Source organism: Lissotriton vulgaris, chromosome 2_1, assembly GCF_964263255.1.
Source record: "Lissotriton vulgaris chromosome 2_1, aLisVul1.2, whole genome shotgun sequence".
Taxonomy (NCBI): Eukaryota; Metazoa; Chordata; class Amphibia; order Caudata; family Salamandridae; genus Lissotriton; species Lissotriton vulgaris.
In genome coordinates, this window is record NC_141687.1 from 424,050,622 (window position 1) to 424,073,604 (window position 22,983).

A 22,983-nucleotide genomic window follows, 5' to 3' on the forward strand; every position below is an offset into this window, starting at 1 on the left:
ACAAGACTGGAGGCCTTAAGGTCCAAGGCCTTGACCCTGTCGTTGGTCTTAGCCAAGTCCGCTCTAATGAGGGTAACATCAACGGCCACCGTGTCGATCTTGGAGACAATGGCCTCATATTGTAGCCCCATATCAGTATTAATCCCAACGCATTAGATCTTGGAGTGACACCTCCGATGTTGCCACAAGGTCCGTCCTCGGGTCCTCAAGACTACGGCCAGCACCACTGGGGGAACCCTTTGGTTGTGTATATCGGTCCATAACGTTAGTTTGGACGGGACCCCCACGGGTCGGCACCTTTGTCTTGCGCTTCTCAGTTTCAGGTTTTGTCGCCATATTGGAAGCCGCGCCCCGAAGGGCCCCTCTGGACCTGGTGTAAATGGCAGATATCGTTGGGTCGCTAAAGCAGAGTTTCCGTCCAAAATTGTAGCCTGTGAGACTAGGGTATGGCCGGAAAGCACAGCGGGTCAGGCCACCGCGGTCCAAAGTCAGGAGCACTTCCAGAACAGTCAATTAGGAGGTCGAGGAAAAACCGAAACTGAAAGGGACAGTGACACCGGTGGAGAGGATGTCCCTTGACCGCTGTTGTTGAATTGCGTCTCGGCCAGGCAGAGCAGTAGAGACCCCGGCTCCGTTCGGGGGCAGGCCAGAAAGTTGAAGACAATGTAAAAATGGTTCCCCAAGTCCGATCTCAGTTCGTGAAAGTGTATCAGGATCAGCTAGAGTAGAGCTTCAAAAGCCCATAGAAATATTCAGGATATTAGAAGGATATTTGCAAGAGGGCGGCGCGGGTCTCAGGAGCCCTCTGCTCACGCGACCATCTTGGATGCCCGCGTAGCTCCTCCCCCGGGGCAAGAAGATTTGATTCACCATATTAGTGCCAGATAATTTGTGTCAAGGGTTTCCTGAAGGCGTTGGAGAAGAATGTTGTGACCCACTCTGACAAGCACAGTAGAGAGATCGCCAAGTGCTCCCAAAAATGGGTCTCTAAAAAGTGAGCAACTATTCTTGGATGTTTATGAAAATGGCTTCATTGCAACTGAGTAGCCAGAAACCATGTAGTTCATCGTCTTAATACCCTGCTGGTTTTCCAACTGGGGGCACTGCCATGATGCAACTGATGATTCAGAAGCTTAGTTACTAAAAGGGTTCCCCAAATACGTGATCAGTTTGTGATTTCTTCATGAATTTCTTTTTAGATTGGTCACAAAGAAGAATGGGCCTTTCACTTATGGGGGAAACATCTCTTTTCGCAGTGTGGCAAGCACACTTTTGGTAATGAATATATCCGAGTGTAAGCTCTTACTTAGTCACTTGAGCAGGAGAGGGTTTCAAGTATCAAAGCACCTTTGAGAAATTTCATTTTTTACAGAAGCAATCTCGTGGAAAAGAGCACCAGAATAATGCTTCCAGGAAGCTTTGAGTCATTATGGAGATGCTGGCCGGAGTTTGCCAATCTTGGTAAGCAAGTAGAGCATCAAACCTTTGCACAAGATCTGGAAGGGGGATACAGAAGGATCCCGTTGAAGACTGAACTGAAGAGTGAACTACCATATCACAAAACATTTTGAAAATCTTTGGAGAACTTTTCAGCTGAGGTACTGAAGTAACGTTTATTTGTTGGAAGGATGCATGTTGTCCATGTAACGCTTTGTGGTTAGCAAGTAATTTCATCGTCCTATACTCACCAAGGCTTTGTCCTGTTATTTTAAATCTTAAGCATTTGCTGGGATGAGTTTTGGGAGAATTGTTCTTTGGTCTGAGGGGTGTCAAAACGTAGCGGTAGGGTGACTGTGGCAGAGTCATCCCGATCCGCTTGCTCGCCAGAGGTATTTTGAACTGTGCCTTGTGCTGTGCCTAAATACGAACGCTGTGCTCCGGGAATTGCTACTCACAGAATCTCTTATCTGCCGTTGATTTAAAAAAGGTTTTTTAATAATTAAATCGAAGTGTGCAAATGTACAATTTTTAAAACCTAAAGCATTTCTGTGCAACTTAATTATCTTGCGCTACCTTTTCCTCAGTCCTGATTCAATAGGTGGAGGACGGTACTTCTGATCAGCGGGGGAGGCCTGGGCTCGATTCCTACTCCTGCCCGCCCCGGCGCGGTAGCTAGTACCGTTGCACAGAGGGCGGGTCAGGGAGAGCCAGGCACTTCCTGTTGGCTGATTGCTGGAGCGGTTAGCGCTCTAGTGCCCGATTCTTCTGTGCTATTTATCCCTCGCCCTCTCTTGAGCGCGCAGCGGTTGCGCGCAGAGGAGCCGAAGCTACGCCGAAGAGTAGCCAAAGAGTAGCCCGTCTGCGCCCGTCCGCGTCCGGACGGGGCTAGGGGCTATGGACTCTGCCCGCTCGAATATGGATGCAATGGGAGACTTCCGCATCAGGTATTCAGCCCAGACCCTAAAAAGCCTTCAACTACAGCCGCTAGTCGGTTGTGCCCGCGACACCTGGCCCTGCCCAGAAGGCCCTTTTTCATGTTTACAATGTAGGCTCCAGGCATATTAAACGGTTATATCACCGGGGAGACTCCAAAATCAAAAGGTCTGAAATGTTTTCTCCTAAACACACGTTCCCTACCAAAGCACCACTCTAAACTCTGGGACCTGATTAAAACAGTCAAACCTGATATATGTTTCTTAACTGAAACTTGGCTAAAACCACACACCATCCCTACTATCACTCTTGGGATTCCTATAGGATATAAAATCCTAAGGCTTGACCGCCCGAATAAAACCGGAGGGGGCATTGCCATAATCTATGCAGAAGAGCTGAAGGTATCTATAATAGAAGAAAGAAACAGCCCCCTTATGGAAATCATGATCTTCAGGATTAGCGCAGGCTCCAAAGATCACTGGAAGGGAGCATTGGTCTATCGTCCGCCGGGGTGAGACTCTGGCTTTACTCTGTCCTTAACTGAGACACTGACTCAACATTTTAAAGCCAAGGAAAACTTTCTTCTCCTAGGAGATTTAAATTTTCACGTAGATATCCCGAACCTTCCTGAGACGGTATCTCTACTGTCCGACCTCTCTTCACTAGGGTTGGAGTTACAGAATAGTGGCTCCACTCATTTAGGAAATAAGGGTTGACCCAATAGCACTGGGACCTGGGTAATCAATGTTGTGTATGAAGTGGTCCCAGTTGGAACAACATACTAAACGCACATAACAATTATGAATAGTACAACTATTTCAAAAATCAATTTTGTAAACAGAATAGTATGAGTGATGTTCTTTAATATACATCCTCACATGCAAATCAATTGTCAGAGCAATCAACAAATGGTAGACATATAGTGTCAGTGCCAATAGGAGAAAAAGGGCAGGTGAAGGAAGGGACCGTGATTAGGATAGTGTGGAAATAGAAAACAAATTATAGAAACAATAACAAGTGGTCTTATGTACATTCAAAGTTCAGTACCACATTGACATATATACATCGTCATAGGAATAAATTATTCCTATGACGATGTAGACTATATGTCTACCATTTGTTGATTGCTCTGACAATTGATTTGCATGTGAGGATGTATATTAAAGAACATCACTCATACTATTCTGTTTACAAAATTGATTTTTGAAATAGTTGTACTGTTCATAATTGTTATGTGCGTTTAGTATGTTGTTCTAACTGGGACCACTTCATACACACCACTCGTTTAGGAGGTCACACCTTAGATTTATTCTTTTCTAACTTTCCCAAGATACGGTGTCGTCCCTCTTCCGGAATAAGTTGGTCTGGCCATCTTATGATCGAATTCTCCCTTCTCGGCTTGGAAAAACCTGCTAAACAGCCCCCCTCCCCTCACTGTGGCGCAGACAATGGCATAAGGTAACATTGAATGAATTACAGGAAGTATGGAGAGAACCCCCCATTTTAGACACAGACAATGCAGAGTCCGCCCTATCCAAACTTAACACTGCCCTCTTGGAGGCGGTTGATCGGCTGGCCCCTATGAAACTTCATGAACAGTACCCCACTTCCAAACAGGAAATTTGGTACACAGAACAACTCAGACTGGAAAAACAGGGATGCAGAAAACTGGAAAAAGCCTGGAGGAAAAATCACTCAGAGGAAGGTTGGAAAGAATATCCCATAGCCTTGTCCTCCTATCATAAAAACATCAGACTGGCCAGGAAAAATTGCCTTGCTTCGCAGCTGACTGAAGCAGGCAATTCCTCTAAGGAATTATATAAGATCCTACAAACCTTCGTGAAACCTACTGCCTGTGAAAGCCCAGATGACTTTTCCCAGTCTCTCTGTAATGACATCTCCTTATTTATCGAAAATAAAATAGAGGCTATTTATAATAAAATTACCAAAACCATTAATCTGAAGGATAACAGTGCTACCCCCCCCCCCCAACCCCTTTTATCGGCAATAATGATACATTAACCGCCTTTCCAGAGGCCGGCCAGGGAGATATCATCTCGCTAATGAACCACGTCAAAACAGGGTCCCCTCTGGACTTCTTTCCGGACAAAATGGCTGCATCTCTAAGCAGCCTACTCTGCCCTATGGTACAAACAATTGTGAACCTCTCCCTTAAGGAGGGTCAGGTACCCAAAGACTGGAAAAGAGCGATAGTAAATCCAATCCTGAAAAACTCGGCCATGCCATGGACAGACTTACCCAACCTCCGCCCCATCTCTCTTCTGCCATATTTGAGTAAACTGACCGAGAAACATGTGAACACCCACCTGTCTAAATACATCGAGGCATCGGGAGGTCTAGACCTCACCCAACCACAGCACCGAATCAGCGCTCCTCTTTGTGTCGGATAACATCAGGATGGCACAGGACAGAGGGAGCTCTATGATTCTGGTGCTGCTAGACTTGTCCGCTGCCTTCGACACGGTGTCACATGGTATCTTACGGGATCGTCTGCAGAAGGTGGAGATAGGAGGTTTGGCGCTGTCCTGGCTTAAAAGCTTCCTCTCTGGCCGCTCACAAAGCATCAGTTTAGGCTCCTATTGCTCGACATCGAGGGAGCTCACCAAGGGGGTTCCACAGGGCTCATGTCTGAGCCCAACATTATTTAATGTGTATGTGGCCCCCCTTGCTGACATTGTGAGAACATATGGATTTACGCCAGTCTCGTACGCTGATGACACTCAGCTCTTGTTTCCATTCCACACTCTCACCCCAGCAATTAAAAACTCCTTTGCTGAGGGTATGAGAGCGGTGTCCAGCTGGATGGCCTCCAACTGCCTACAATGCAATGTGGGCAAGACCGAGGTCATGTTTTTTGGAGAGGCCCCCTTCTGTGGTCACCAGACTGGTGGCCTTTGGATTTGGGACATGTTCCCACCCCCAAGCAGACAGTAAAAAACCTGGGTGTACGAATGGACCAGGGACTGCTACTGAAGGAGCATGTGAACCAGGTGACTGGCTCATGCTTCCGGACAATTGGACTTCTGAAGCGTGTGTTTCCATTCCTGCCAGACGTCCATAGAAAAACCCTTGTCCAGGCCCTCGTAATCAGTAGTAACGGCCTACTGATAGCTTCCAATGAAGACGTGCTAAGCAGAATACAAGTGGCTCAGAACACCGCAGCACGACTGGCCCTAAATGTCCCACCTAGAACACCCTCCCGTCCGCTTCTGGAAAAACTTCACTGGCTGACTATCCGTCAGCGGACGAGGTTCAAAATTGCTGTACTAAACACAAATGTCTCTACGGCTTAAGGCCAAAATATCTGACTGAAAAATGTAAGTTTTACAAACCTGCGCGCTCTTTGCGCTCTAGCAACCAATCCTTGTTAAAAATTCCATCTATCAAAAGAGCAAGGCAAGGTGGCCGAGCATTCTCGTACATGGGCCCCACCCTATGGAACAAACTTCCCCTCAATTTGAGACAAAACTTGAATCATTTAACCTTTAGGAAGACATTAAAAACACATCTGTTTCTGACAGCATAAACCCTTCCCGCACCTCTCAAAGCACTGCCCTGGACATATACTGACGAGCCAAGTGCGGAGATACCCCTACGGGGGTCGAGTCTTGCGCTATAGAAGCAAATAAATAAAATAAATAAATAAATAGCTTTCTTTCCTTTCTATCTGCTGCAGTATAACAACTCAGGCTTCAAGTGTTGAAAAATGCATACATTTGGTTACCAGATTGAAAGAGCAAGTAGTTAAGATATCAGAAGTGGAGGGCAGAGCAAGCCAAAGATGTAGAAGAGACTGAGTCCATGGTGTAGGTGGAGTGCAAGAAGCTATGATATCCCCTGGTAGGGTTCTGGAGGCTCAGAATGGAGTCGTTTCTTACCTGTAACTCCAGTTCTGTAGTAGGGGTATCTCTGTTATAGTCATAATCCCCTTTCCAGACACATAATGGCAGCATATGGAGGCTTGTCTGTCCTTACCTTCCTCTCTATCATTCCAAGGATTTGGTGAGGGGAGGAAAGTTGCTCCATGGGTGAAACTTGACAGATTATGTTAATTGTGTTATATCCTTGGCATTTCTAGTTGAAGTACTGAACAGTGTAGCCTTGTAGGTTCAGGCTGCATTATTGTCTTTAATTTTCTCTTAAGTGTCTATGCAGGACTGCAATGAAGACAACTTAAATGATTATTTTTGATTGTTCCGGGGTCCACGCACATGGGCGGGACTATTCACTAGATTATGACTATACACAGAGATCCCCTACTACAGAAAAGAAAGTTATTGTTTTAATTTGCAGCATGCTTGTGAATGGCCATCTACCCAGATGTTCATATAACACCAGTGTACAAGCACAGCTTCATATAGCATCATAGCATCATAAAGACAGGCCAGGATGCGAACAACTGGTACACCTAGAGGATGTGTTACAGGATTCATCCAGTGAATGACGGTGGTGGTCTCAATGGATCTCAAAACCCCATCAAACAATGTAACATTATATCATGTGTGTTGTTTGTTGGTGATTATAAGTGTTACACAAGTTGGTAAAGGTAATAGGTTTTGTTGCTTCATTGGAAGGCAACTTCAAGTGGAGTCACTGCTCGGCGGCTTGTAATCTAGGACTATGGAATGGGAGTAGATGACTTGTTTACAGAGGATACTCTAAATCAGGGGTCTCCAAACCGGTCCTGGAGGGCCGGATCCATGCCAGATTTTTAAAATTACTACATGTATCTCAATGGGGATATCCAAAAAATCTGGAATGGATCCGGCGCTCCAGGACCGGTTTGGAGACCCCTGCTCTAAATACAGCAGTGGGACTTCTGAGAAATGAGAACAAGGTTTAACTGCTGGATAGCAAGTGGTGTGGAATAAGTATGGATGAGATCAGGGATGCAATTTAATAACCGTGCATAACTTCTGTGGCCACTGAGTTTACATAAAACAAATCAGAAGGAACCCATCTTGTTAGTACGGATTCTGCTTCCTGGTCACATAACATGTATATGGGATAGAGCAAGCACTAGATTCAGTGTGCTTACAAGCATGGTCATTTCAGTATTTGACCAGGATATCTTATTCCTTGCTGCAGGATGTCTCCTACATCAGAGAGCAACCATGCACAGTAACCACAGGTGCCAGAGGATAGACAGACATTTTACAGAGATTGGAAAAAAAGGTAGCTTTTCGAGTGATATCTAGGATTTCTTTTATTGTTCGCATAGCTATGTAATTACAGTGCCGAATGGCATCTAATGGAAGACACTGAAAATGTTCTAAGGACACCAGCATAACTATGTAAAGACTGCCCTACTGGTGTCTGGACAAAAAGTAAAATTCGGTTGGATTCTAAATTTCACATGTGGCAGAATTGTGTAAGAGATTTTGCGCTACCGATGTGACCTCAGGCATGAATCAACATGATGACAAGTGTCTGCTATCAGTTTCATTTAATTATAAATAGATCGGTCTGTTAAATTAAACACAATGGTTTGTGTTGATACATCTACATGAGGCAAATCTACTAATATAAAGGTCCCATGCACATTTCGGCTACATAAAATTTAAGATAATCCACCTGATAACCAATGCTATCATTTTCACTACTGCTGAGCAGTTCAAGACAGAGATGGGCAAGCACAGGTTGTATCAATTTCCTACATACAGTGTTAGAGCAGAACGCGATGAATTCTCACCTTTTCCAAATTCCTATAGTGTACACGGCAGAGGCTGCAATATCCTCTCTTGGGTTGCATGCTGCAAACTGCAGGTTTTGCTTGCTTCGATTGCGCCCTCACACTGAATGAAGAGAAAATACAATAGGTCATATACAGAAATTAGCGTTTCAAATAATGCTTTATAAGGTAAGAGCATCATCCCAGAACAAACAGAGTCTGTGGTTTCAGATAGGACAAACTAACAGACAGCCCCTGTTGGATTGTGGGGTCCTCTTCATCCATCATTACTTAGATTTTTTTGGGGTACTGTACAGACTATTCATAGAGCAGGACTGTACTATTGCAGGCTGAAGAAAACATCATTGTCCTTTCAGAATCATTTGGGATTCTCCCTCATTGAGTCTAGAAAAGGACCACTCAAATGTTAAATCATTACAGATCATACTTTTGGATAACAATGCCTGTCTATCTTAGGATTTAAGTCTGATTCTTTATTTTGCCAATTACCGGACACAAAATTAGAGCTTATGATATGCCCCTTAAGGTAATTTCTTGCATTGAATGTTCATAAACTAAGACAACGTCTACCCCCCGGTTGTTAGCAAATGTGGAGCTGGATGCAAGGAGGATACAGTATGTTGTGCTATTGATGGGACACCAAACTGTACTTTGGTAATAGGAAGTGGAGTTGTTTGGGGCTTCATTTCTACATTCAATGTAATCTTTATTGCTGGTCAAGCAGAAAAAAAGAATATTTTTCTCCTCCTTTAATGCACTGTAAAACGAGTTTTGTTAAGCTATATTGAACAATGTTTGGGTAAAGGCTTTGCACCCTTAGTGAAAACTACTGAATAAAGGACATCACTGGTCACATCACGATGGTATAATTTAGAAGGTCATTGCATCTGCAAATTACATTGTTTACTCTACCAATGAAATGAATCGTAATTGATGAATCCAGGAACCAGTATATCTCTAATCCCTTAATTGTATAAGTCTATAGGTTAAAAAATCATTCAGCACAGCTGCTTTGCATGGGCCGGAAGCCGACAAGGGTTGTACGAGAGATTGAGCCGGCACTGCCCTTGAGCAATCACTTTGAATAATTGAGTTGCCTTTCTGCGATAGCTCTCATGAACTCTTATAAAAGCTTTATAGAGAACACCTATATTCCTAAAACTGACATTTCAGTTCATCTACGGTTGAATTGAAATCTCCATTACTTTATGATAAACACTGAAGATATAAATCTATTATGACCCAACTAAATAAACCAACTAAAGTAATTTCCCTAAATGTGAATGGGATGACACATAACATTACTATTTACAAACTAAGAGGGCACGAGAGAGAGCTTATTAGTAGTCACACGTTTTACTCCTAAGGAATGCGAGTGCGTGCTTCAAAATCCTCCAGACGATGTTGAGCAGCAATCCTAAATCAATAAAACATTCCCCTATAAGTTACTTCAATCTTGGGATAAACCCAAAGGCAGATATTTTTTTCGAATTTGAAGATTTGTGGCTCTACATTCAACATATTCTCCATTTATGCACCCAATAAACATAAATAAGATTTCCTACTCCAATTTTCGAGAATGAGTACTGAGTTTTAATCTACACCAATAATGACCAGAGGGGACTGAAACTTACCACCTGATCCAATTCTATATATAACTGGTACCACCTGTACCAGTTATATCACCAGACACAGTGCTGCTAGGAGACATTAAAGATTACGGTCTCAAATACATTTGAGAATTATTACACCATTAAGACAAAAATGACACCTTTTATTCTCTTGTACGTAATACAGCAACTCTGACAATTTTCTTCTAAAACGCCCCCAATAAGATTGGTTATGAATTTAGAAGGAATCCTATCTTACCATTCTCCAATTCAAATACAATTTGACATGGGTCACGGTGTATTACCCAGACTATGTGGCAAAGATAGAAGTTACCGAACAAAGACCACATATCTATACATAAACATTAAAAACGTCCACACTGTTCCCTCAGCTTAGATGTTGTGGGCTTCGAGTAACCCAACACGGTAAGGTGTTCCGATACAAGAAGCAGCAATTATCAAAAGAAAAGCTAGAAATGAACAACTGTTATGGAGTGACATGCTATCACTGACTTCCCAATATAATGCATCACCTAAATACTCGCTACATATTTAGTTACAGACTAGGAGATTTAAACTGAACTCATTTTTCTCTTCTTATGAAGAAAAAAGCATTCATCTAACTAAAATATAGGCACTATGAATCAAGAGAAAAAGCAGACACACTATTAGCATTTCAGCTGAAACAAGGAAAAGCTCAGACAGCAATTCCAGCAACACAAGATGAAAAAAGAAAACCTGTAAAAATAAATCCCATTGAAATATCAGATGCCTTTTGCAGATTCTCTATAAAACTAATAGAAAATAGACAATACCATAGAGGAAGAAGACTATTAAAAAAATTAAATTAGATATTGCAATTAAGGGTTCCCGCAGATGTGGTTGTGGGAGATACCCCAAGATTAAATGTTGGGAAAGCAAAGGAGAGAATATATCATAAGTGTCCCTTAAAGGCATCAAATCCTCAGTTTGCAGATATGGAGATTAGGGGACCCACAAAAAGACACCAAAGCAACAATCCATACGAAAATGGATAAGCAAAGAGAAAATAGTGGAGATGGCACAGCTTCTGTATTACGTTCTGGACTTGGGTCCTTATATCTCTTCGATTCCCACACATTCATATTACATAAATTAGCCTCAATATTTCCTTGGAGCAACAAGATACCTAGGCTGAACAATAAACTATCTGCCAGAAGGAGGAGGCGGCGTCTTAATCTGGCAGGCATCGAAAACTACCAACAACCATTCCAACCATTCTGTATAAACAATAATAAAGTCAGTAGATAATTCCCTCAAGTTGCCCAGATTTCTTAATTTAGAAATAAAACAAGTGATGCAATGGATTCTAAATACCATTCTCGCTTCTAGAAATGTCCATGTAAAGGATCCTAATCGAGAGTAGGAAAGAATTCCACTTCATAGATGTGTCATGATCCACAGACCACATCACCTGTATACACTGGAAGGATAAGGAGACTGTCTACTCCAGACGTCTTAATTTGTGGATCTGTCACAGCAGCAGAGATCAGGAGTATGCACAGAGTGTGGGTATTGCTTGGCATGAGACTCTGCGTCGGAGACAAACACAACAACACGAAACACAAAGGTGACACACTAAAAGTCCTAGGGCACCACAGGACCATCACAACACTTGCAGTGATAGCAGCCACCTTAGATTCATAGCATATAGTTTCCTAGTGTTTTGGAGCATTCTTTGCTAAGCAACCAAGAGACTTATTTGCTGCAGATGAACTCTTGTTGCCAGAGCTTGGAACACCTGGCACTGCGCCTGAATGAAGTTATCACCGATGTGCTGGATGCAGAACAATAGTCTAGATAGTTCTTGAGATCAAAGATTTATACTTTGATGTTGCACATTATTTACCAGTGTCATCCTTCCAAGAATTATGAATTCTATTTGCATTTTACATTGTGCGAAAGGAATTCTGAACTTGTACAGACTTTGTATCTATTTTGTTAGACTCACATTTTGTATTAAGGTATCAACAGAACAGAAACAGACTTTCATAATGGTACACAGTCTGTTAACCTGACTAACTTCAAAACATTCTGCAACCAACTTTGACATTAAATTCTGTAATGCTACAGTAATGCTATAGCTAACAGACGGGAAGATAACCACACTTTGTTCAAATTTTTATTTTCCAAACACTAGGAGAAAATATGAAAAGCCATGCAGAGGCAATCATTTGCTTTTATAAAATCACTTCATGAAATGACTAAGAAAATCTAAATATCTGAAATGGTTCTGATTTGGCCTACTTTAATACAGTTTAAGTGTGTTTTTTTTTTACATCAAACCTTTTGGATGAAAGGATCAAATGCTTGACATTTTATGTGATTCAGCATTAACAAGCTTTGGCAAAGCAAACCGGTTTCACCTTTAAAATGGTACACTATTTTCCAAAGTGTGTTTGTGTCAATAATTCCAAAATAGCGGCTGCAGTCTGTGATGACTAATGGGGGGACATGTTAGAATATTTTTTCTAGTAAAGAGTGTGTGCTTAATTTGTGACACCCCACTTTGTGATAGGATTTGAAACTTTTTTTTCTTGTTCTAAGATGCCCGACAGCCACTATGGAATGAGAAATAATAATTTGTAAAACGTACGCACAAAAAACAGAGTAATAGTGAGTGGAGTGAAGTACGCCATGGCAGCAGTGTGAAACTGACAGGCCCTCAAAGAAAACATACAAAATAAATAAATAACAGAAGCAGAGGTAAGGTAGGGACCAGTAAGGTCAGGATGAGCAAGAATGCGGGGTGGTGCTGAGTGTACAGAAATGTCAGAGGAGGGGGCAAAGAGAGAAAGGAACTTTATGCTCACGTGTAGGGCTAAAGCCAGGTGAAAAAATAGCAGTCAGATGCAAACGGTGAAAGTACTCAACTCACCCATTCAGAGAATGATAAAGAAAAATATACTAGAGGGGTGGGACAAACACAAGTATTGAAAGGGAAGGCAATTAATCAGAAATATTTGACATCGTTAACACTATACAAGGTTGAAGACTAAAAGCCATCCCTTATTATTTTATTGTACTGGAGACAATAGGTGTTTGACAACAGCAGCTAAATACGCCTGTATGTAAGAACTAAAAACCTGAGATAACAGCTTGAAATTCACAAGAGAGTTTAAATACACAAATGGCTGCTTCTCAGTTGTTCAGGATGAGGTGGGATTAAATCAGCTCTAAATTGACATTTCTAACTGTGAATGTTGACATGTTTCCAGCAAGTAGTGGCTCTGTGTAGTGATTAGGGGGCATCCGTGTTTCCAACTAAGGTTTCTCAAACCATTTTGTTCTACTCAAATTGTTTGTGCATAAACTCACTTTGCTGGAGGAAGGCGAGACAGTAGCCTGCACTTCCGTGAATTTCCAAGAGCTGAATGCACACAACTAGGAATAACAAAACTTTGCCGCATGTGACCAATATCAAAAAAATATTTTTGGGCCGACAGTTGCTTTTATCGATGCCTTATGGAATGTGTTTTATTGAATTATATTTTGCCACAATTACACATTTACTCATTCGTTGGTTACCTCTTTTATAATTTAGTGGATGTTTTAGCCTTCAAACAGGTCTAAAAATATTCTCAAATCTATTGAAGTAGGACATTGAAGTGACATTCAAATGAAGCTTTACCGTTTAAAACTGATCACTAATTAAGTGTATTTAATTCTGCCACATCAACCCACTAGTTAAGCGTAGAGGTCTACTTAAAAAAAATAACAATGAATAATCAGACTAATGATTTTACATCTAATTAGCAAGGAGTATTTTCTTTAAAATCCTCTCTCTCCAGAGTTTCCACATGGGAGGCAAGAAACTGATTTCTTCCCTCTGTTGAAACCACAATTTAATATACAGATAAAAATGAATTTAAAACAGGGTTGTTGCACCTTTCTGTACCTCTCCTCTCCCCCCACCCCCGGAGCATCTCTGTTTTTAAAAGACCACGGACCATACTCCATGTTAAGTCCCCCGGTTTGCTCTGCATACTTGAAAGGCCAGGAGACATGGTCCTGGTGTACAACCCACCTGCTGTCCTTCTGAACACTTGGAGACTCTTCTGTACTCTTCCTTTTCATACACGGGCCTAGAATTAGAAAAAGTTCAGATGCCTCGGGAAAAGTATGAAAATGTTTCTCACAAATATGACATGTACACCAATATTTCAATATTGTAAACAGATTAAAGAAGGAAAGAAATAACGTTGTGGATTTCATGATCTAGCACAAATGTATTTTCTAGAATTATTTTTAAAATGCAAATTACATATGGATACAAACATAACAATATAATTACCTGCAGAACCCGGTAGAATGATGTTCTCACTTCTTCATTGCAAGTATGAGTTGGGCAGCAATGACTGAAGTTCGTGCGTTAAATGGGTGTGCGTAAGTCCCTCATGACGCTTAACAGAATGCAAAGGGACGCCCTTTTGCTCAATGGACCTACAACATTTGAAATAAATTCTAGCTCACAAATATCGAATTTCACTATCCTCAGTTTGTTCGCCCCCCTTCTGTCTTAGCCCCATTATGCATTTTTGTGAGATGTAGAACTCTTAAACATTAAAAATCTTCTTATCAAATTAATCATCCACTGCAATTTATGTGCAAATCAATATTGACTTTTAATCAATATATTTTTTTCCTCACAGATGCTTCTTTGCTTGACTTATTTAATTTGTGAAATAATTTGAAAACGCCATTTAAATATTTCAATCACATATATATTTATCCCACTGCATCTCGAGAAAAATCCTCTTCATCCGTGTGAAATACTAAGCCTGTACGAACAACAACAAAATATCATACAATCTCTCACTTAAACTTCCGCTACAAATAATATCTTCTAGTGCATAACAATTTACTTCATAGCGTTTCTTAACAGCGTCAAGCATGACATACCAATAACTGGTATTTTTATTATATTCATCCTACTAAATTAAAATGCTTAAGTGTTTTCCAGAGCCACAAACAAAGATTCTGTTCTCCCTCTTCAGTGTCTCTATTGTGGCAATATTTTAATTTTCCGGACATTTTTAACGTTTATTATTTCAAAGTTTGTAACTAATTATGTGACCCAATGTAGTATTTTCTATTAATGGAAGCAGTTTACAAATAGCAGCTCAAACTCCATTAGGGACTTGACCGTCTCGGAAAAAACCCCAGAGGTTGCCATGAATTTGAATGCGAATGTTGGTAAATTTCTGATTAATATTTTGCTTATTTTTCTGGTTTCCATGGGCATTATGTAATCACATACCTTATTTTCCAACTCTAAAATAATGCTGTGCGTTTCTTATATTTGGCGTTGGTTAAGGAAAACACGTGTTTACAAAGAACTGTTACATCAGCATCACAGTCTTAAGCACACACATTAAAGTGGTAAATGTATGAGTTAGAACATGAGCAGCAAACACCTTTGAATAAAATGTTGTGGTTATCCACTGGTGTTTCCAGGCTCTACTGTCTCCAGCTCATACACTAACTCACAAATCTTTAAAGTAAATGTATGTGCTATAGCTAGCCTAATTTGGCAAAATGAGTGTATAATGGACATCAAATGTGTCAGACCATAGGCACTGAAGATGTTCATATAGCCCCTTGGTACTTCCATACGAGGTGCATTAAAGACATGACTATCAGAAAGATGTTTTCTGACCATCAGAATTTAAAACTACGAACAGAGCCGGGAGGGGGAGGGAGCAGGGCGGGACCCGGGGAGAGCTGAGGGAGGAGAGAACCTGAACAACTGTTATTGTGCGCGGCGCAGGGCTCTTAGATTACCACCACTAGAGAAAAGGAGGGTTACAATTGGCATATGGTGCGTCCCAGAGAGACAGGCAGGCATGGTCTTGAATGCTTTGCACAGACCAGCTGTTTTCTGTCACCCGGGCCCAATAATCGGGTTCTCACCCTCAAGGAAACATCTTTTCCTCGAGAGGCGGAAGTGGTAGCTTGTAGAGCGAGATGCAAAAAAAATAACCAGCACTGGCGTTGCCAATAGGTCTCCCAGTAGGAAAGTTGGAGCTATTGGTTTTGTAGATGACATTTTGTATTTATGTTTTGTGATTTACAATGCCAATACTTTTAACTTTAGCAAATGTGACACTTTTAGCATTTGTAATGCCACATGTTTTGTATTGACGTGACTTAGATGTATTGATATTACAAATAACAATGGCTTTTAATTTTTTTAAATAATTAATACTTAAATAAAAGTGATTGTAATTTATAATGGCAATGGTCCGAAGTAGATAAAATAGTGGCAAAATAGAACAAGCGGTTAGATGGGGTTGGTGTATGAGAGAAGAGTCCAAGGGAAAGTTAAAAGGCATGGAGTGAATGGAGGAAGGGCAGGCTTGGTGGATGGATGAGCAAGCCTGCCAAGGCCGGAGAAGGCAAAGGGGACCAGAAGAAACGACAGAGGAGCCTCATGGAGGGATAAGGACAGATGTTGTTCGCAGTAGGTGAATATGGAAAATGTAAAGGGGGCAGGAACTGTTAGGGAAAGTGGGATGAATTAGTGGTTTTACTGTTTATTTTTTAATCACAGGATTTCAACTTACTTGTGCAACAAGAAGCTGAAGGGTGTTTGTTTTATTGCCCATCCTGCTATGATGTTTGTTTCATTGCCCACCCTGCTCCCTAATAAACAGCCTTTTTACACCCTTTTAGAAGGGGAGAAAGTAAACGGAGATGGGCGGGAGAGAGAGATAGGGAAGGAGTGCAAGAGAGAAGTATAATGAAGTGCGAGGGTGATGAGGAAAGGTGATGAGTGCAAATAAGTATGAGCGAGACACGAAGATATAAAAGACGAGAGGGTGTGTTAGTGAGAGATAAAAACGGGAGGAAGGGAGTCTGGAGACAGATGCGGGCAGAATGGAAGACGGGGGATGCAGCGAAGTAGAGAGGATAGAGAGCAAGGCAAGAGAGGAAGGCACAGTGATGTTGAATCGGAGAGCATGGAAGTGAGGAGTGTGGGCGGAGAGAAGGGGAGAGAAGTAGAGAGAGAGATAGAGAAAGCAAAGGAGACAGAGGGAGAGCGAGAGAAGGAGAGAGGGAGAGAAGGAAGAAAGTGGAGCGAGGGAGAGAGGAGAGAAGTGGGAAAAGGATGGATGGGAAAAAGAGAGAAAGAAGGAGAGAAGAGAAGAGGATGAGAAAGAAGTGCACAGAGGGAGACAGGAGAGAAGGGGATAGAGAGAAGGAGAGAGAGAGAAAGAGAGAGAGAGAATAGGAGAGAGGAGAGAGGAAGAGGGAGATAAGGAGAGCAGTGAAGAGAAGGATACACCATTTCCACAATGAACCACTCTAGACAGTTATCTTAGAGCACTTTGGTTTGGATCTTAGTTTCTGCCGAATTCTAAGTGCTCTCCTAAATATAGAAAAAAAGCAGTCAGACGTCATCCAACCCAGGAGTAGGAACACCCTCTGGTAAAGTCAAAGCTCGGGAGGCTTGGAGGTGCATCATGGGAAGGCCAGTCTTCTATGCAGTACGGTAGCAAGAATGCCGTGGGTTCTGGTGCAAGCAATGAAAATGGCCATCATGACTGCTACAAGGGTAGTAAAATACAGCACTGGAAGTGCTCAAAGGAGTCCCGGCCCCAGTGCCACTGGACCTGCTGCAACAAAGGTAGCTATGCCCCCTACTTCTAAGCTGGCTGCCCTACACAAGTGCTGTTCCACTGGACAAGCTCCCACAGCTTTCTTACCTGCACTTTAAAGGAGCAGGTACTGTTGAGATCTGATTAAATGCACTTATATGTTTTTGACTAGATGAGTGTCAGCCCTTCTCAACATGGAGGCATTACTGTCATGAGGATACTGGACTTCTCAGTTGGAAGCAGGTAGGCGACGGCATCGAGTACCAGCACTTCTCTTCAGCAATTGTAACTAATGCTATAAATACTACAACTATAATAAACTTAGGATGGCTAATCCGGTTCAGCACTGCCTGTGCAGACCCACTTGTAAACATAAACGGATCTCTCAACAAAGCCTTCAGTGCCAGTGAACCAGTACTTGAAAATGAAAAAATAGAAGTGCAGGTACTCTGTGCCAGAGTACCTGCTTGTTTCTGAGAAGTGCTGCTACTCTGCAATTAAAAGTATTACATCTCTCTTGAGAAGTGCCAGTACTCTTCAATGAAAAGTATTACGCCCCTCTAGAGAAGTGCCCGTACTCTCCCTCCTAAACTAAAAAAAATAGTACCAGTACTCCGTACCAGGCAGAAACGGCCCATTTAAAGCACTGCAGTAAACTGAATACCACTGGGTGGGGTCACATGCTATGTACAGCGCTACAAAGCGCACATCTAACTAGCAAGCACTATATCATGACCCAATTATGTTATTTGCTCCTAATCAGAGAAAAGCATTAGAACAAACACATAATGGAACATAGTGATGTCCTTTGGCTACACTCTGCTGCAATGAATACGTCTTGGAGGGACTGCAAACAGTACAAAATCACATTTCAGCATTTCTTTCCACCAAAGAGGAAAAAGTCAGCCAAAAGGCTAACTGCCTGGAAAACAGCTCTGGCTCAGACCTGCCAAAGAACAAAGCAACAGAGGCGGAAGTGGGGCCTGGCTTGGCCACGTCTGTGCTGTGCATCTGAATCTCAAACAGGGCAGACCGGCGCACTGAGGGGGCTGGGGCTCACTGTCTGGAGACTTGCAGTAGAACTAAATCATTGTGACCACCATTAAAAATAGCATGAGCGTTTACCAAACATCGAATTCACTTGAAAACATATTTTCAGACAGAAGTTTTAGGGTATTTTAAAGAACAAAGTTGGTTAACAATGTATTCAATAAATGAAATTTGAATATGGCATGTGGCAATTGAGACTGCTGGTTATGTAAGGTTCACAACAATGGTAAAGCGCTCTCTATCTTTACCCCTTCATCTCGCTTTCTCTTCCCTGTTTCTAATAATTCGACCATTAGTTTCTGACTCGGGGCTCACGTTACCTGCCTGTAAAGACGTTTCAGCACAGATGCAGCAGACCAAAACACGCATTTTGCCATTTGCCATTTTTCTGTTTAATTTGCATTTACATAGCGCCTATTACCCCAGACGAGGCGTCGTTGTGTGCACGTGCACTCTAGCCTTCCTGCAGAGTCCGGTGTAAATAAACATCAGTCAGTGTGTGTTTCTCTAACCTGCGCACACTGGGATGTGACCCCTGTGACACAGACTGCCCCGCTGCCCCTTGGTGGTAGATGTGCACCATAGATACCCCCAGCAATAAATACTAAGTGTGTTTGTAAACCCCGACAGCCTAAACACGGACGGTAGTCATGTTTGCACGTCCACTGTGTGAAGCAGACGGAGTTAATCAAGGTTGCATCAAAAGTGGTATAGGGGGAACTTTTCCATTACTTAGTAACATTAACAAGGCCGGGGTGAGTGGGCTGTGAATAGGGGAGGAGAAGCCGCTGAGCGCACGCTGGGCGAAGCCCTTCGATGTGCTGTGCGGCAGTGAATGCGCGTGCTTGTTTGGTCACGTGATTCACGTGAACTTAATGAAAACCGCAGCGCAAGAAGCCCTTGGTTTGACGAGGATTTCGAGGACATGAATTCTCGCTCCGCTCAATGCGCTTGCGCGCATTGATAGGTCGTGAGACCTAAAAAACGCTCCAGTCTCAGGCTACTTGTTTTATGCACATGAACACATAGAATTCTCTCCTTCTCAAACAACCGTTATCTCTCTACTTCTCATCCTTCAATTTGCCCTTTCCATCATCTCTAATCTCTCGAACACTTATTCATTCACTTTGGTTCCTCCCAGAGTTTCTATGGTCCCTTCCTTTAGCATAATTGTACTCAGGGCTTTAAGTGGGATGAAAAAACTTACGCAAAAAATCTGTGCTTAGCATAGTGCGCCCAACTTGTAATTGGCTATTTCCGTCATTGCATCCAGATATTTGATACAAGTACCATCATACCTACAATAAGTAAGTAATATTGGCTTTGTCAATGGTTATTACTTGCAGAAGATAAATAAGCTGCAACTATAACTTGTATATAACATTGACAAAGCTTCCAATTAAATCCTTGGTGACCCTACCACAATGTTGCTGCTCCTGAGTTTCAGAAAGAGAATGGAAATCCAGAAAGAAAATGACTCTTAAAGGATTTCCCTTCCCCCACAACGCTCCCCTGGCATGACGTCATGCTGTAACTTCTCTACTACTGAGAAGTGAGCAGTGTGAGCAGCGCACATCCATGTGCCTGGTGCTGTCTCGAAACGGGTGTATATCAGGCTTTGTTTTGAGCCATGGCACTTTTTTCCGGACTGCAGTGACAGCAAACAGCGGTCATTGCAGTCCGGGGAAACAAAACGGGCTGCCTGTGTCAGGGCTCAAAACAGAGCCCGATAGAGACCCGTTTCGAGGCCCCCAGAAAAAAACTGCTGGTGCTCGGACCCGGCCCACTTAAAGCCCTGATTGTACTGCCTCTCCATCCAGCACTTTTGCTTTCTAATCTTCGCTCTTCAGGTCTTCAGGTCTTTTTCTGGGTCTTACTGTTTTCATTGCACGGTCTGTCTTTTCATCCCTCCTATCCCTATCTATACCGCAGCTCCTCTCTATCGCCTCTTCAGCCTCACCTCCACCCTTTTCTCTGCCCTCGTTAAATTCGGTCTTCTTTTTCTCCCTCCTTGCCTTCTCCTCCGACAGTCACAAGGTCTGTGGGCTCGTAGGATGACCACATCAGGAATCGTGCATATGCAGCGAGCCTGACTGGGCAGTGCAATGCCCTCTTCTTCAAGGGGGTGAGGGTGTGAAATAGCCCCCCTCAACCAGGCCTCCAGTGAGGCTCCCAACGCACTCCTCTCGTGCATCCTTCGGGCAGGAGAGGGGCTCAGATTAAGCCGGCACTGGCCTCTTACAGTAGGGCGAGGGGGTGGAAATGTCTCTTCACAGCTGGGCTCCGATGGTCCTTCTCACTCCGGTCACAGGTCAGCCTCCAAGACTAATTGGACCGGCCCAGCATGGGACTGACGAGTCTGCGGCCAGATCTGCTCAGAGGTAGGAAGTTACAAGAATCCGTCTGGCCCTGCTGCAAGCTTTAGAGAGGGTGATTGGACCCCACGGAGCTACTGACGACGCCGGACAACACCGCTCAACAGGAACACTTTCAAAACTGGCACCACTGCACCAAAAAGAGAACAGCTCACAGATAGGCACCAAGCAACAAACTCATCACCCACAACCCGAATGCCCAGTTTACCACTCTGACCCCGACTATGAGTCCCGGTACTCTCCTTGTCCGAGGGGACGTTCTAGTACTGAAGGGGAAAAAATGAAACAGTGCTGGTACTCTAACAGCGAGCACTGGCCCATTTAAAGCACTGATGATATGACACTTTTGGGTCTCACCTGCCAAGCTCTGTCTGCTTCAGTGAGAATCTGAGGGTTTGTATCACTCTGGAACTTATTTATTGATTTTATTTTTACCATTTGTAGAGCGCACTGTAACCCTGCGGGCATCCTGGCGCTAACACACCAAAAGAGAACCGGTAAAATGGGCAGCTGATCTAAATGAGAGCAGCTACTATAAGAAATCACTAACTCAGGAATCAGCTTTTGAGAAGAGCCACGTCTTGACTCTCTGACGGAACATCATTAAATTCTGAGTGCTCCTGATTTCCAGTGGGAGGCGGTTCCAGAGGCGGGCAGCCGCCACACTAAAAGCTCTTCCCCCCCAGGGTTGCTGTCTTTATCCTGGGAATCCTGGCAAGGTAGGCAGAAGAAGAGCGAAGGTTACGTGTAGGTACGTACCATTGGAATCTGTCTTGGAGCAACTTAGGCCCTTGTTCATGAAGTGCTTTAAATGCTACGCATAAGGATTTAAACAAAATCCTTTGAGTCACTGGGAGCCAATGCAGCTCCGCTAGTGCTTGTGTTGTCAAAGAGCGGTGTGCTCAAGTAAGTGCAAGCTTAGCTGCTGCTGTCTGGATGCTCTGAAGTCTAGCAATCAGATATCCAGGGGATTTTAAAAGCAGGGCAATACAGTAATCCAGGTGGTTCAATATAATGCTCCTGACTACTGTGGTTCTTGCCTGGACCGACAGCAATGGTAGCACTTTCGCAGTCCTCGAAGGAGAGTGTAGCATCCTCCGACTAATTTGTTAACGTGGGACTCCAAATTCAGTTTCTCATTAAAACTGACCCCCAGATTGCGTACTGTGCTCACTGGTGTCGGCGAGCCATCTGTAGTTATTGGGTAGATATCAGTTGGCAATCCTCGGGAGATCTTTCCCATCTTACAGTATAAAATCTCTGTTTTCTCGCTATTAAATTGAAGCGAGTTGCCCTTCAGCCATTTCACCATTTCAAACATACAGGCGTGAAAGCTTTCCAATAATTCGGGTTGGGCGCCATCCAGGGACACTATGAGCTGGGTATCATCAGCGTAGTTGATCACACTGATGCTATGCGTTTAATGATCCCCAGCAGTGGTCGCATATACACATTAAACAGAATAGGGCTGATTGAAGACCCCTGTGGTCCCCCATATTCATTTTTTATAAATTCCAATTGATACGGAGGGAGCGCTACTGCTTGCCATCTGTCAGATAGATAGGAGTGCATCCATCTCAGTGCCACACCTGTCACTCCTAGGGATTCCAGCCTTGCGAAAAGAATATCATGGTTGACCGTGTCGAATGCGGCGGAGAGGTCTAGCAATATAAGAGTTGCCGATTGACCCCTGTCTGCCCACATTCGGAGATTGTCACCAAGGCTGTCTCCGTTCCGGGACCAGGTCTAAACCCAAATTGCTCCTCTTCTAGTTTGTTGTTTGTCTCCAAGAAGAGGGACAACGCCCTACTAACCAAACATTCCACGATCTTGATCAGGTAAGGTAAGAGCGAGATTGGCCTATAATTCTTGTAGCAACCTGGGTTTTTTCACGAGCGGCGTAATAATGGCCTGCTTCCAACTGGACAGTACCACTCCATTGTTGACCGATTTGAAGCACAGTTGATGTAAAATGGGGTAAAACTCTGATCCGAGTTCTTTCATTATCTTGTGGGGGATAGGATCCAAGGGTGACCCTGAGGAAATTCCTAGGGCGACCCTGAGGAAATTCCTAGAGCCACTCGGGTGAAATCCTCTTCCAAGGGTATCGGGAAAACATCCATGGTAACCCTAGGGATGGCCAGGTTAGAGTTCCTGTCCCAGTTATCACAAATCTCCAAATTTTTCTGGTTTAGCAGACCAGATGGGGTCACATCCTTCAG

At 43.2% G+C, this 22,983-nt stretch overlaps 1 protein-coding gene across 2 annotated transcripts in view; it reads right to left on the bottom strand.

Annotated features, from left to right (window-relative positions):
- ZDBF2 (zinc finger DBF-type containing 2) overlaps positions 1–22,983 on the bottom strand; it is a 166,243-nt gene that overhangs the window by 40,418 nt on the left and 102,842 nt on the right. Inside the window, exons 4-6 of one of the 2 annotated variants that reach the window (XM_086955322.1) lie at positions 14,030–14,178; positions 13,763–13,820; positions 8,087–8,189 (exon numbers count right to left, since the gene is read on the bottom strand). In XM_086955322.1, coding sequence (XP_086811448.1) covers positions 8,087–8,189; positions 13,763–13,812 — 153 coding nt within the window. In that variant the 5' untranslated portion in view covers positions 13,813–13,820; positions 14,030–14,178. The remainder of the gene's footprint in view (positions 1–8,086; positions 8,190–13,762; positions 13,821–14,029; positions 14,179–22,983) is intronic. The other variant, XM_086955320.1, reaches the window with a different exon arrangement.